The sequence below is a fragment of the Paralichthys olivaceus genome, chromosome 22 (genome assembly GCF_024713975.1).
Source record: "Paralichthys olivaceus isolate ysfri-2021 chromosome 22, ASM2471397v2, whole genome shotgun sequence".
NCBI classification, from domain to species: domain Eukaryota; kingdom Metazoa; phylum Chordata; class Actinopteri; order Pleuronectiformes; family Paralichthyidae; genus Paralichthys; species Paralichthys olivaceus.
In genome coordinates this window covers 14,220,983-14,235,713 of record NC_091114.1, presented here as the reverse complement: position 1 = coordinate 14,235,713, position 14,731 = coordinate 14,220,983, and the positions used below count along the sequence as shown (strand labels likewise).

The window sequence follows — 14,731 nt, the reverse complement described above, 5'->3', positions numbered from 1 at the left end:
TCTTTATTCTTCTTTAGTTCTTTAATGATATTTTTTATTTCATTATAACAGAGCAATTTCTAAAAAAAAACAGTTTTGTGAAAATATGTTCTTTTATATTTTTATCATTTTACATTTTACACCGAACCTTAATGACAATAAACATGAAATAAACTCTATGACCTGAACCACACTGAACATTAATATTACATTGATCAATCAGCAGCATCGTCTGATTGATTGAATTTGTACAAATAACAGAATATTTAACCAATAACCTGATGAACAAAGCAACACAAAGTCAAAGTTTAACAAACTTCTGACCTTTGACTAAATCTGAGGCGATGACATCACAGTTTAGAAACATACACGTCACACCTCCTGTATTTAAAGTTCTGGTATCAGAGAATACGATTCATCAGTTTTATGTTGAGGGGCTGATTTTCATGATTTTATGTTCCAATGAGCAAATTAATGTAATAATGTTTTACTGACATTATAAAGTGAGAAGTCATTTTCTCATTGAGAAATCCTGCCACCTGCTGTTCCCACACTTTCCTGTTGCTGTGAACAAGTCTGACCTAAACAATCTCCTGCTGCTTCTTCATATATTGATCACAAATCCAGAAAATGTCCAGACACTACAGAGTACATGTCTGAAAACTTTCTTTGATTTAATTAAACATTTAAACGTGAAGACATGGTGACGTGTGATTAGCTGAGAGTCAGAGGATGATCTTCAAACCTTTAATTGACATCTTAAAGTTTATTTAACATTAAAACTGAGTGGAACACAGGAACAGTTCTGTCTGACACTGATGACACCAGGTCAAAGGTCGTGACCTCCACTCTCTCTGTACCTGTGTCAGGTTTGTGTTCTGCGTGTGAAGTGCTGCGAGTCTCTGAACTCCAGGTAGAGGTTGAATAATAGGTGCAGAGACTGGATCCTGCTGCTGTGCACGGGGACGTCCAGCAGGGCGCAGACGAGGTCGACGTACTGCGTCAGGCTGCAGTTGAGGCGAGCGGGCGGCAGCTGCAGACGCCCAAGTAGCTCCTCTAGCTCGCCTGGCCACTCCTGCATCAGGCTGTCGATGTCAGGCATCGCGCGGCCATAGTGAACGCTCGCTGCTGGTTTGGAGCGGTGAAGCGCACTGATGCTCTCCACCCAGCTGTCCACCGCCCGAGGAATCGACTGAGGACTTGCCACGCTCGTCACCTTCTTCAGCTGAGGACGTACAGACAGGACGAGTAAAGACGGGACACGGACAGATGAGACAGGTGTATGTGTGTGTTTGAGTATGTTTGTATACATGTGTATATGTTTGTGTGTATAAATATATGTACCTCTGTGGCTCCGTGTTGTTTGGTTTCCTCTGACAGCCACAGCGACAGAACCGTGGGGTCAGACTGTTTCACACTGGGCTCATCCAGAGCCAACAGACCCAGAGCGTCCGTTTTACCGTCCGGCCTCGGCACCTAAACACATCACAGGTCACACTGAGGTCAGAGGTCATGGGGGGGTAAACACCACCTGTCGCTCCGCTCATGGCCTCAGGACTCTGGACTCGGGCCTCGTAAACATCAGTGCTCATGTGTTTATTATCAAACACTGTTTGGTGTGTTTTTACTTTCACAATAAAAGTCCTGGTATCGAGAAGCTGGAGGAGGAAGTGATGTCAACAAAGCGACGTACCTTCAGGAAGGCGTCGATGTCTCCAACAGCTGGGATGAAGTCCGGGATGAAGGGTTTCAGACTGTGATCCAACTCGATGGACTGAGGAGTGTAACTGAAGGGGACAGAGATGGAAATCAACACTGAGACTTTTGAAATGATTTAACTGAGTCACTGTAGCGCTGCTCGTCTCACCGTGTGATGTACTGGAACAGCTCTTTGACCTCCGTGCTCACAGGCAGGTTAGCGTAGTCAGCGGGGTCATACGCCCCCTCCGGAGCCTGCCCTGGTTCATCGTCATCGTCTGTATCATCTTCATCAGAGTCATCATCCTCCTCTTCTTCATCCTCTTCCTCCTCCTCCTCCTCGTTCGGACTGGTCCCAGGCTGCCTGCTGATTGGCTCTTTGGTCCTCTGAGGCTTGTGGTCCTCGTCAAACTCGTCGCTGCTGCTGTTGGCAGACATCAGGCCACGCCCCTCCCGACTCCTCCTGGAGTGTGACTGACAGGACAAGTGACCAATCAGAATGTGACTGTGAAAATATCATGGTCCTAAGAGGACAGAACAAACTGAACTAAACAAAGATCACCTCAGAGGAAAGATGCTTCACTCTGACACAAGTTTCTGCAGCTCAAACATGGACCAAACTAATGATATGTTATTTTCTAACATAAAGGAGGAGGGGGTTATCAGCCATGCTGCAGCGATCCAGGCGATTTGGCTTCACTTTAGGGAGCTGTCATATCATCCATCATTATTAAAAGTCAGCTGTGCCTCAATTCCGAGGCTGCAACCAACTATCCCAGGATTCATTGCACTTCGATGGCAAACTATTCTCAACGGTACAAACGGCCAATGCTTGGTGCACATGTTCTAATCTGTTGCTAGGTTACAGCTCTAAGGGCAGGACTAGGTTGTGATGCCAATTAAGGAAATCCTCTGTAGACCAGACGTCTCCTTTGGGGGCTGCATGGATCTGATCTGGAATTGAGGCGCAGCTCACTTCTCAGCCAGTCACATGTATTAAGCCAATCAGTGACTAAACACGTGTGTGGACCTCTCAGATCCATCAGGTGACCTCTGGAGGGGCCCGAGCTCTATGTTGACAACCAGAGGACCAAACATGAGTAGATCGTACATCAATAATGATCTGATCAGGGATCAGTCAGATTATTCGACATTATTAACAGTAACTAATGAGCTGAACGTGTGAAACGTTGTTTTAAACTTCGTCACAGAGTAAATGAAACTTTACAATAAATCTCAGCCGGTTCAAACTGTTCATGTTTCTCTCTGGTTCATCCACCAACACTGGAGGATGAACCACACAGCCGGGTCCGGTGGCCCCGGGCCGGGCTCCGGGTGTTACCTGACGCTGGCCGCGGGGAGTCGGGCTGGAGACACTCGCCACCTCCTCGGAGTCGACCACCTCCAGGCTCTCGTCGTACGGCTGGTTGTCCAACAGGCGGGAGTCTTTCCTCCGGTCAGTCCGCTCCATAGGACACCGAGCGATCACCGGGCAGCACACATGTATCCACCGGAGACTCAACCGTTTATCTGTCCGGTAAAAACCGACGATCCGCCGCTCAGACCGAGTTTCTGTCCCGTTAGCAACAAACCTCTCGTTGGGCTAACACTAGCCGCCTAGCAACAAACCGAACCGGAAGAGGTTCCGAGGAGTCGGAGGCTGTGAACACCGCGAGCTCCGGAACTAAAACACAACAAATCGTTTGTTTCGACCTTTCAAACGTTAAGTTACCGGATAAACTCAGTTTTAACGCGACTCTCCGCTGTTACCGTCCGCGGCTAAAACTCCACGACCGACGGGACCCGAAAGGTATCCTGGCAACCGACCGTGCAATGCATTATGGGTATTGTAGTCAGATTTGACGGAGAGCGTTTCTCTCATTTAAAGAGTATTTTTATGATCATATATTTTATCATATTATAAATGTTAAGTATATTATACTTACTTTAATAAACATATAATATAATACACAATTTAATATAGGTATAAAAATCGTATATTGAACGATTTAAAAGTCGTATATTTATATATATCGTTTTTATAAACGGTCACAGATGCTGCGTAGACATCATCATCAGTCTCCCTCTATTGATTGACTTTATTGGAAAGTGGAACAATTCATTTATCAATGACTGACAGTCACATTGGTCCTGCTCCTGACACACACACACACACACTCGCACGCACACACACACACACACACACAGTTTTATCCTAACTCAAAATAAAAGACGAGCTAAAGATGGAGGGAAGTTGAAATAAATCATGGGAAAATGTAGAAATAAAAAACGTCTAAAAAAACATCCTGTGTTTTGACTTCGTTGTGTTCAGAAGAAGTCGAGGTCTTCCGGAGCGTCGAGGTCTCTGTACTCGATGATGGAGCGAGGGTCTCCTCGTGCGCCCCTACACACACAGAGAGAGAGAGAGAGAGAGTCAGAGTGATGACAGCACACAGTGAAATGTATTGATCACGTGTTGATCAGATCTGATTTTACCTGCTGTTCCGTTGTTTCCCAGGAAACCCTCCTCCTCCTCCTCCTCCTCCCCCTCCCCCTAAATGACCTCTGAAGTTGTCGTAGTTACCACGCCCTACGCCAAACTGGTTGTGGGGGTAGGGAGGTCCCCCACCTGCAACACACACCCAAAAATATAAATCGATTAATAAAAATAATCTTTAGTGAGATACAAGTTGTGTAGCTACGATGTGTTTGAGTGTAGTGTGGTAGATCTGAGCTCTTTCAGTGTGTGTGTGTGTGTGTGTGTGTGTTTGTGTGTGTGTACCAGGAAAGCCAGGCATGGGAGGTCTGACACCAGGGGGATATCCCAGAAGGCTTTGCTGTTGTGGTGACTGACCAGGAAATCCAGGCATGCCAGGGGGAGTGGCTGGAAGAGCAAGAGAAGTCAGAGCTTTAGTTGAAGGTTCTCACAAAGTAACGACTGTGTTGTACTTTAAACGTTAGTGTTCTTCAGATGTCGGTCAGAGTCTTTGTGTCTCACCTTGCGCTGGTGGTAGGAGGGGCTTGTTCTCAGGAAGGGCGGGTCTCTTGGAGTCCAACAGGAAGTTGTTGAAGAACTCAACCTCCTGTCTGACGGCGGCGACCTTGTCTCCGTGTTTGTTCAGAATGTGTTTACGCACAAACTCTGGAGCCTGAACAATAACAACAATATAAAATGTTACCATGGTAACCACTCATTCCCCACAGGAAGCACACAGGAATTTGGACTCACCTTGAACTTCTTCCCGCTGAGAGGACACAACCACTTATCTTTACTGAGCTCCTGCGTGTTGGCTGACAGGAACTTCTCCACCTGAGCAGACAGACGGGCATTAAAGTACAAGTATACAGACAGGTAAACAGACAGGTAGATGGACAGGTGTGGCACCTCTTGTTCCGGGTCTTTCTTTCCGAGCCTGGCAGCTTCTTCCTCACTCAGCGTCTCTGATGGTGACAGCAGAGGAGCCAGACGCTCCTCACACATCCTCTGATGTTCACTCACTATCAGATCAGAAGAGACACCACTCGGTCACACAGCAACCTCCACAGCGTGCACGCCTTCATATGTGTTACAGGAGGTAACGTGTAACCTGCAGTTTCCACTTGTGACAAAATATTTGATGACGAACAAGTCTAATTTATTTATATTTGTGTGTGTGTGTGTGTGTGTGTGTTTGTGTGCATACTCTCGGCTGCAGTGATCTTGGCCACAGGTAGGGGTCCTCGTACATGGATCAGGCCACAGCGATGAGGCATCTCGTCCTCAGCAGGATACTCACAGAAGTTATAATAATCTACAGAGTGAACGAGGCGCAGGTAGAGCAGCAGTCTGTCCAGCACCTGCGCACAAACACACACACAATATTTTACCCTCAGAATCATAACTTTAAAAATATTAGGACAGAATAAGACAACCTGAGCTCCTCCTACCTTCATTAGCTTGTCGTCAGTCTCAACGGTGACCTCAGAGGAGGAGGCGGGGTCTTTGGCATCACCTGTGTCATCACTGTTGCCCCCAGAGGCGCCAATCAGCTCCTCCTCCTCAGCGCTGACTTCCTCTATGAGGTAATCTGTGATGTTCTTCAGGACGGGGTTTGTCTCCATCTGTACACACATGTAATTGAGGGATTATGGGTAATTACATCTCATCATAGTGAGTCAGACTATCAATATAAAAGCAGCTGAATTGACTGTGGTCAGATCCCATTTGTGAGCAGCCAGACTACAATCACTAACTTCCTGCTCAGAGTTTTAACGTGGTGTTTTTAGAATGGGTGACAACAACGGGACTGTACCTGCTCGGCCCACAGCTCCCCCCTCTGGTCCAGGCTGTGCACGAGTCGAGCTGACAAACGAATGTCGTTCCTCACCACCGGCTTGTGGTGCGTCAGACCGTTGACGTTGCGAACGCGCCGACACAGATCTCTGTTGACCACTGGAGAGAGTTCACAGTCTCTAAGCTGAGGATGTGGAGGAAGAGAGAGTGCAGGTATTATTTATCGATCAGTTCATGTCAGTGACAGTTCTGATCGGAGTATGTTTGGTGGATTTACCCTGATGTTCTGGAGGTTCCAGCACGTCTCCTTGATGTTCACACCGCGGTCAAAAGTCACCCAACACCGCCTAAAGAACCTGGCACAGACAGACCGACTCAAAATCTGGACATGTAAAAACTGTCCCTCTGAACCAATTCCTTAGTTTGACTGTTATTGACTTTTAGAAGAAGAATACAGATATCAATATTTTCTTGGACTAGAAGAAACGGAAACAGAACCACGATTACAAATGCATTGCTGATCTGGTCGCTCCCTGAGCCTGATTGGTCACTTAAGGTCCCCGTTGTTTACAGCCTGGACATTGCTAAAAGCCGACCTGCCAAACTGAGGTCAGATCTGTCACCGTCTTTAAATCATCATTGTTTTAAACTTTTCGGTTCTGTCTCAAGTTGAACTTCACTTCATTTTTTCCATTGTTTTTGTGAAGCAAAAACTTTTTTTATAAAAATAAATTCTGTGAAGGTTCAAATGCTTGTGGCCTGGTGTGTGTGTGTGTATCACTGTCAACTGCTGTGTTTTAAATAAAGCTAAAATAAACTGGAGGATAAATGTGTGATGAGACACTGAAATGACAATGACATCCAACGCTTCAGTTCTCACCTCCTCTCAGGCTGAGGGTCCGACAGCGCCACTCGTAGGAAGCCTGGGTACCTGCGACACAACTACACACACGAGCCAGGTTAGTCCATGTGTCAAGTGTGTGTCTGAGGATGTGTGCATGTGTGTGTGATCTCTTACTGCAGTGATCTCATCCTTTGACACCTCTGGGGGGATGCTCCTGATGAACAGAGAGGTGGTGAGGTGGAGGGGGCGGGGCTTTGCAGGGGCCTCCTTCTCCCTCTCTTTCCCTCGCTCTTTTCCTCGCTCTTTCCGACGCTCTGAGACACACATACACACACTGATCAGTTTTCCTCCACTCTTTCTGTCGTTTAACCTCTGATTAAACAGTTGCTGTGGTATGAAAACAAATTGGTCAGTACCGTCTTCTCCGTCTTCCTCCTCTTCCTTCTCGTCGTCTTCTTCCTTCTCTCCGTCAGAGTGGGAGGAGTCTGAGTCGGAGGCACTGCCCTCCCCACTGTCAGCTGACAAGCTGCGTTTCCTCTTCCTGCCCTGAGTGGAGGAGTCGACAGGATTTAACACCAACACCACAAAGAATGTTAGTGTCGACGAGAACCAACTCACCTTCTTTGTCTTCTCCTCCTTCTCGTCATCTTTCTTCTCCTCTTCCTCCTCCCCCTCCTCCCCCTCTTCAGCCTTCTCCTTCTCTCCGTTCTGCGTGGCCTCCTCTTCACAGTCCTGGGACAAAGATATTTTTGATGCCCTGACACGAAACACGTCGTCACTTTTATTTACCACAGTGTGACATCATCATTCTGACCTTATCACAGTCTTTTGTCTCGCCCGCCTCTCTGCTGGTCGTTGCCTCCGTTCGACTACTGGTCGCCTCGGAGCTGCTCTGATCGCTGACACTTCCTGCGCTCTGCTCTCCCTGACTCTTCTCACCTCCAGTTGCTCCTCCACTGGTGACGGCACTGCTGGCCTCCCCAACTACTGCTGCCACAGGTGCAATCGGTGCCTCCAGGACCTGCAGGTCAAAGTCTGTACCTCCCTCCATCTTTATCACGGCTGCAGGGAAAGAGAGAGGACTACATTACCCACTGCAAGGTGACACCAGCAACTGGATATATGTAAATATAAGTTTTATATCTTAATATACAGTCAATGATCATCCCACCTGCGTCAAGGAGTTTTATGATGGCAGCGCCATGGTCCATGTCCAAAGACACGTTATCCAGCCAATTGTTGTCGAGAAGGAAAAGGAAGACGCTGAGGCGGGTTTTGAGGGAGGCCAGAGACTCTGCCTTACTGCCCATGATGTCTTCGGGGTGGTACTTTGACCGAAACCACTCCTGGTCTTTGTGCTGGAGGAAGAAGTCCTGCAGCTGCTGCCGCCTGAAGTCCAGTTTGTATTGGTTGTAACGCTTCACCGCCTCTGTCTCATCAACACTGTCCTCCATGTTCAACAGGAACTCCTGCAAATGAATCAGAATGAGTGACCTTCAACCCTGTGCTCACGCGTTGTGACAAAAGCCATCAGTGTGTTTTCTCACCTTAAAGCTCCTCATGGTGGGAGGACCAGGAGGAGGAAGATCAGGATCCACCATCCCTAACCTGAGACAATATGAACCACAGAAAAAGAGAAATGTCGGATCACACTTCTGGTCACCTTTGTTAGAATCACCACTCTGTGGTTGTATGTCTCCACCAACCACTGATGTGTTTCTGTCATGTTACATTCACAACTGAAATCTTATCAGTTCATTTTTGAGTCCAAATGACAACTGGTTTAAATTTGAAGAAATTCCAGAGAGGGCAGATTTGAGATATCATGTTCAAGAGACCAAAAACCAGCTTTGTGAGGTCATGATGATCTTGAACTTTGACCACTAAAATCTAATCAGTTCATCTAAATGAACGTTTGTGTCAAAATTGACGAAACTCAATCACAACGTTCCTGAAATATCATGTTCATAAGAATGTCACATGTTGGGGCAGAGGCTGACCTGCCCTGCAGTGGGTGACCTCCATGGTGTGGGTGAAGGTGGGGGAGGTCAGGATGCCAGCCCTGAGGGCCTGCCCCTGGAAATGGACCCCCTCCTCCGTAGGGCATGTCGTAGCGGTACGGCTCCCCCCGGTGGTCATCCCTGAAAACATTCACCAACAAATGACAGAATTAGAATAGATTAGGGAATAAAATACATGTATGCCGCTGAAATACACACAAACACACAGCTCACCAGTCTCTCCTCATGCGTTTGTGTTGAGGGCTGATGTGTCGAGGTGGAGAAAACCTCTCTCTGCGTCCGCGATCGTAATCCCTCCTTCTCTCTCTGCCGCGGTCCCAGTCCCTGAACAAACGATATCCAAACACATCAGTCACACACATGAACACACTCATGCTGGGAAACAGTGTGTTCACCAGCACTCAGCAATGAGACTAAAATAAATTTGAACCACCATGCTGACTTGGTGAGAGTGACATCAGGTGAGTTTACCTGTCGGGCCAGTCGTCCCGCCGCCTCTCTTCCCTCTCTCTTGACCGCTCCATGTCGCTTCTCTCTCTCCTGAACTTGTCCCGCCTCCTCCTGTCGAACTCATCATCGCTATCTCCCATTGGACTGAAAACACACGGATGCAAAAAAACAAAATAATGTCGACTGCTAAAAATCTTAAAAACATAATGTACACGAAACTGAAAATTCATTATCAATAGATCTGTGGAATATTTCATCAATAATCAATCAAACGCTGATTGTATAGAACCTCACAGACTGAAGATGCCAATCAGAACCTAGCAGAGGTTATGTTTGCATCTTCGGTCATCTAAGTTTGGTTCGGTTTAACAAACCACATGAAGAGGATTCAATTCACACACTGAACAAGCAGAAAGTCACATTTCAGAAGCTGGATTCAGAAGTAATTTGTATAATCAGTTGTTTATCAGTATGTTAAAAATAATAACAAATGATTAATTGTTTAAGATTTTAAAAGGGAGACATATTGATTTAACCAACATTCATGAAAAACAAAACAACTAATATGATCGGCCAGTTCACGCACAGTTGATATAAACAGGTTAAGACACTGAACATCCTCACATTACATTCAAGTTAATTTAAGCGAGCACATAAAATTAATTCACTAAACCATAACCAAACTGCGACGAAGCTTGCATTACATTTAGTTAATAAAGCTCATAAACATTAATGCCTGTTGAGTTAGATTCGCATTCAATTTTTAAATCAACAATAAGCTGAAAGTTTGAGGAGGAACAGAGTAAAACCAGAAGCTCGGTATGTACTTCATGAATGTTAACAATACACTTTCAATGTCTCAATCAGAATTTAACGTTTGATTCAATACTTCCACTTCTTCCCCTCGATGCCAACACTCACATTAAAACACCGAAGCCGGAAACACAAACAACAGTTATTTAATCGTGTATTGTGTAGATGTTAGCTGAATTAGCCTGTTAGCTTCTCTGCTCTGTTCCGTTAGCATTGACTCGTCACGGCTGCTGCTGGTTTCCCTCACCCTGACTGAACTGAAATGACTGAGTGAAATGAAGTCACGCGCATATAATCTAACTTTAACAGTAAACTTAAGGTTAGCCGTGCAGCACCTGGACCAAGCTAGCAGCAGCTAATTAGCTAGCTGGCATCAGAGCTAACCCAGCGTGCTAAAATAAATATTATACACAATTCGTTTTCGTCCGTGTTTGTTCGCTTTGACTTTAGTGCGAAACAAACGTTATTTATAAGTTTGTGTTGTTTTTACCTGAAACTTCTCTGTTCACAAACTGAAGAATTAGCTCCGGAGCTAACGCGACTATTTCACCGCCAGCCGGAAAGGAATCCCAACCAACGACACTTCCGCTCGACCTCAGCTAGGATTCTCCTATTTCCGGTCAGGTTTACAGACTGAAACAAACACACGCGCCCCCTAGAGGCAGCTGCACAAAACACAACAATGATAATAAGTAGAGCGACCCCTTAATAAAATAAAATAAAATAAAATAAAATAAAATAAAATAAAATAAAATAAAATAAAATAAAATAAAATAAAGTAAAATTAAATTAAATTAAATTAAATTAAATTAAATTAAATTGAATTAAATTAAAATGTTCGTGTCTCACACAAATACCTAAAATGTAAAAAATAAAACACTAACAAGAATTTGAATCAAATGTTTAGCTTTGTATTTAATAATCAGAATTTAATGTCTCATAATTTAATTTTGATATAATACATGTTATGGTTAGATTTATTTTTACAAATCTTTGATAATTTTGACTTACTTTCACAACAATGCAGTTTTATGTTTATTACTCTCATCGGTTTGAAATGAGCTTTGCAGTCACACAATCATGTCAACAGTGATTTCTCCTCCTAGCAAAGCTAGCATTAGCAAGTCAAAGTATAAGGAAACATCTACACATAAATAAATCATTGTGTATCATTTGCATAGAGAGCGGACATCGAGAGTGCTATTGATAGTTTTCTTCAGTTTGTCCAATCAGAGCCTTCATAGTTTGCTCTCAAGAGTCACATTGTCTTCTTCTTGACCAATACTGTTGCTCCTCGAGGTTGTGGCTTCGCCCTCTATGTCGTCTGAAAAAATGAATGAAAAAATATCTTAATAATTTGATCAAATAACTTGAATAAGACTTTTATACATTAATCAATATATAGACGGTCAAGTGTGAAATTAAAACTGACCTATGACCTGTCGCTCCAGGAGGCGTGGTCCTGCCACTCCGATACCCAGTGCCCCTAAGGGAGCTGTGGTGAGGATGGCTAACACAGCAAGCGTTAGCACATCTAATCCAAACTTTATTAAGGTCTCATCTCCTTTCTCTCTCGCTATGTCCAGAGCCTTCGAGCCAATAGCAGCCTGACGCATTAACAAACAAAGAACACGTGTTAATAATAACACGTTGACAGTTCACAGATGTTATGGTCACTGACAAAGTTCTAGAGTTCCTGTTGCTGACCTGTACGGTGGCCTTCGGCAGCCAGGCCACAGAGATGAAGAGTTTCTCCTTCAGATTGAATCCTCCGAAATGAACCAGCAGGAAGGTAAAGAGCACACGGATCACCAGACCGATACTGATGCAGGCCAGACCGAGACCTGGGGAGCCAACGTAGAATGTGACGATAGTTTTAGTGTAGGTCCGCTAAATATTTATTCTGATAATTGTTCTGTGTCGGGTTCTTACCAACGGTGCTGGGGCTGAGGGTTGTTATGGAGATCTCTGCTCCAATCAGACCAAACAGGAGAGGCTGGAAAACATCCCATGACCGACCTACCAAGGCTGCCACCGGGGCCTGGATGAAAAGACAGAGTCGGTGGTATGAACGGTTTCAGACATGCTGATGGTGAGTAAACAAGGTTTGATCCATTGATTCTGATGTGTTTTACTTTGTCAGTTTTCCAGCCCAGAGCAGCCAGGAAGGCCAGCACCACAGTACAGAGACTACCGGCTCCGGAAAAACCAATAACGTGACTGAAGAAGACCGAAAATATGGACAGACCCAACAACATGAGAGTCCTTCTCAACACAAGGTCCTCCTGCAGGGACAGAGAAGCAGAGTATGTTAAAATATATTAAATTGGAATTAAGTTTGGTTTTGATTTTATAATACTTCAATGTCAAACCTGGTCTTTGCTTGGGAAGAAGCACAAGAACAGACCCAGAATCAGCCCAGCGATGATCCCTCCCACCACCTCCAGGACACCTTTCAGGATGTTCATCCACGTAGAACCTGCAGGACAAACACGACCACATCACGTTGAGTGTAAAGTGGATCACAAGGGAACAGAACAGAGTAGAAGCTGTTCTCTGACCTGTAGAGAAAGCGATTCCCAGGAATGTGGAGAACCCTGTAATGGACAGAATATCATCAAAACTCCCAGCGGCCAACAGCAAGGTGGGGATTCCCTGAACAACCGCACAGAACAATATCACAATGTTAACAGAACATCGCACAAACTAGTTACAACATTTCATGGCTAAAATGTTTTGTTTTGGTGATTCTTGTCGTCTCTTAGGAAAGACAATGTAGTGATTGGGGACATTGATCCGAGGGGAGACTCTCAGTTCCTTCAGGTGGTTCTGCTGGTTGTTTAGATTAGATATATTACATTTCTCTCATTGATGGGCTTCTGGAGGGGACTCAGGAATTTTATTCTTATTGCTTATTCCTCATGGTGATTCCCTTCATAGGTCTGTGTGATCAATAAAGACATTCTAGCGTTTATTCTCTCCACGGGAAGGGGCTGGGTGATTCTGCGCCCCCTGGGGGTAAAATGTAGAACCAGCAGTGTTAAGTCACAGCAGCAGCAGTTAATTTACCTTCCCCACTCCATATCCCTCTCGCTGCAGGAGCAACATCGCAGGACCGACCACCGCTGGAGACACTGCAGCCAGGACGAAGCTACGCACAAACGAACAGAATGAACAACACAGTGTGTGTGTGTGTGTGTGTGTGTTTTTGTGTGTGTACGTGTGTGTGTGTTACCCCAGTAAAAAGGCCCAGAACCAGGGTAGACCCAACAGGAAGTGAGAAACCACAGCATCAATGCAGGCCTCCGCTACACAGGGCCCTACCGCAAGACGCAAACACACCGCCTTCAGACGATTCAAGGCCTGCCGACACACACACACACACACACACACATAGAAACACATATACAGATTTAAACCTGTGGTGAAAGTACATCATTCATTGTGTGTGTGTGTGTGTGTGTGTGTGTGTGTGTGTGTGTGTGTGTGTGTGTTTGTGTGTGTGTGTGTGTGTGTGTGTGTGTGTGTGTGTGTGTGTACCGAGGGGTCGAGGCCCAGCCCTGCTCTGGTCAGGATGATTGACAGGGCGATGTTCTTCATAGCTGCAGACCAGTGAGTGTTGATGAAGACGGCTTCTGTTATGTACGGAACATTACGCAACACCAGACCTGCTAGCAACATTCCTACACACACACACACACACACACACACACACACACACACACACACACACACACACACACACACACACACACAATGAATTACGAACAAATGGGAGATGGAGTTAGAATTATTCTTTTTTGGATAAATTGAACATAGATCAGATCAGATCAAATAAAATCAGATTGTTGGGTCGTACCAAGTAGAGGAGGGAAGGGGGGTAGTGTGGGCAGTTGGATCATTCCCACCAGTTTCCCTCCGAGCACGGAGCAGATGAAGAGGATGACGAGGCCGAACAGGTTCCCTCCAGGTAAACACTCACGTCCTGTTATGGACCAGACAACTCCGAACAGCAGAGCAAACAAACACACTGCACTCACACACACACACACACACACACACACACACACACACACACATGAGGACACTCGTTGGCAGAATGCATTCTCTAGCCCCTTACCCTAACCTTAACCATTACAACTAAATACCAAACCGTTACAACTAAACCTGATTCTAACCCTAAAAAGTCTCAACCCCAAACAGTTGATTAAAGGGGGGTCAGAAAGAGCACACACACACACACACACACACACACACACACACACACACACACACACACACACACACACACACACACACACAGTTTGCTACCTTTAGTGATGAGCAGGCTGATGAGTCCTTGAGGTCGAGGACATTTTTCCTTCAGACTGATGCAACACGAACAGCAGGAGGAAGAGTCTGACTCCGACATAATCTAAAAACACACACACACACACACACACACACACACACACACACACACACAATCTTATCATATCGTATTAATTGAAATTGTATCATATACAATTATTATCGTATCAAACTGTAACATAACATATCAAATCAAATCGTATTGTATCATAGCAGTGAGTGCTCTGCTCTTAAGCTTGAATCTACTGATTTTGACTTGTTGTTTATTTAAAACAGTTATAAACTGTGATAAACTCTGTGAGT

At 45.2% G+C, this 14,731-nt stretch overlaps 3 protein-coding genes across 3 annotated transcripts; all 3 read right to left on the bottom strand.

Annotated features, from left to right (window-relative positions):
• Nucleotides 1-2: 2 nt before the first annotated feature.
• Nucleotides 3-3,512, bottom strand: ift46 (intraflagellar transport 46 homolog (Chlamydomonas)). The gene is made up of 5 exons (XM_020112469.2): nt 3,020-3,512; nt 1,847-2,151; nt 1,673-1,766; nt 1,324-1,455; nt 3-1,204 (listed from the first exon to the last, which is right to left on the bottom strand). Exons 1-5 carry the CDS (start codon nt 3,146-3,148, stop codon nt 845-847), a joined length of 1,020 nt encoding a protein of 339 aa, XP_019968028.1. The 5' UTR covers nt 3,149-3,512; the 3' UTR covers nt 3-844.
• A 239-nt stretch (nt 3,513-3,751) lies between these two features.
• On the bottom strand, nt 3,752-10,708 carry LOC109646666 (serrate RNA effector molecule homolog). The gene is made up of 21 exons (XM_069518974.1): nt 10,569-10,708; nt 9,287-9,409; nt 9,029-9,139; nt 8,795-8,935; nt 8,342-8,402; nt 7,966-8,263; nt 7,609-7,856; nt 7,413-7,526; nt 7,211-7,340; nt 6,969-7,108; nt 6,831-6,892; nt 6,228-6,306; nt 5,970-6,134; nt 5,605-5,778; nt 5,361-5,514; nt 5,063-5,175; nt 4,907-4,987; nt 4,676-4,826; nt 4,460-4,561; nt 4,174-4,306; nt 3,752-4,081 (listed from the first exon to the last, which is right to left on the bottom strand). Exons 2-21 carry the CDS (start codon nt 9,403-9,405, stop codon nt 4,006-4,008), a joined length of 2,652 nt encoding a protein of 883 aa, XP_069375075.1. The 5' UTR covers nt 9,406-9,409; nt 10,569-10,708; the 3' UTR covers nt 3,752-4,005.
• Nucleotides 10,709-11,070: 362 nt separating this feature from the next.
• Nucleotides 11,071-14,489, bottom strand: LOC109645138 (sodium/hydrogen exchanger 9B2-like). The gene is made up of 12 exons (XM_069519000.1): nt 14,390-14,489; nt 13,938-14,108; nt 13,619-13,761; nt 13,314-13,441; nt 13,148-13,229; nt 12,640-12,733; nt 12,451-12,557; nt 12,214-12,363; nt 12,011-12,119; nt 11,786-11,922; nt 11,511-11,685; nt 11,071-11,402 (listed from the first exon to the last, which is right to left on the bottom strand). The coding sequence occupies exons 1-12, from the start codon at nt 14,487-14,489 to the stop codon at nt 11,317-11,319; spliced, it is 1,482 nt and encodes a 493-aa protein (XP_069375101.1). The 3' UTR covers nt 11,071-11,316.
• Nucleotides 14,490-14,731: the final 242 nt, after the last annotated feature.

Excerpts from the sequence above, each read along its gene's own strand:
- LOC109646666 (XM_069518974.1), bottom strand. The coding sequence starts at position 9,405 with ATGGGAGATAGCGATGATGAGTTCGACAGGAGGAGGCGGGACAAGTTC. Across the intron at positions 6,135-6,227 it reads GGAACCTCCAGAACATCAGG|CTTAGAGACTGTGAACTCTC; the intron begins GTAAATCCACCA and ends CCACATCCTCAG. Across the intron at positions 4,082-4,173 it reads GGGAAACAACGGAACAGCAG|GGGCGCACGAGGAGACCCTC; the intron begins GTAAAATCAGAT and ends CTGTGTGTGTAG.
- LOC109645138 (XM_069519000.1), bottom strand. The coding sequence starts at position 14,489 with ATGTCGGAGTCAGACTCTTCCTCCTGCTGTTCGTGTTGCATCAGTCTG. Across the intron at positions 13,762-13,937 it reads CCCCTTCCCTCCTCTACTTG|GAATGTTGCTAGCAGGTCTG; the intron begins GTACGACCCAAC and ends GTGTGTGTGTAG. Across the intron at positions 13,442-13,618 it reads GGCTGGGCCTCGACCCCTCG|GCCTTGAATCGTCTGAAGGC; the intron begins GTACACACACAC and ends GTGTGTCGGCAG.
- ift46 (XM_020112469.2), bottom strand. The coding sequence starts at position 3,148 with ATGGAGCGGACTGACCGGAGGAAAGACTCCCGCCTGTTGGACAACCAG. Across the intron at positions 2,152-3,019 it reads CTCCCCGCGGCCAGCGTCAG|TCACACTCCAGGAGGAGTCG; the intron begins GTAACACCCGGA and ends TTGTCCTGTCAG. Across the intron at positions 1,456-1,672 it reads ACATCGACGCCTTCCTGAAG|GTGCCGAGGCCGGACGGTAA; the intron begins GTACGTCGCTTT and ends TGATGTGTTTAG.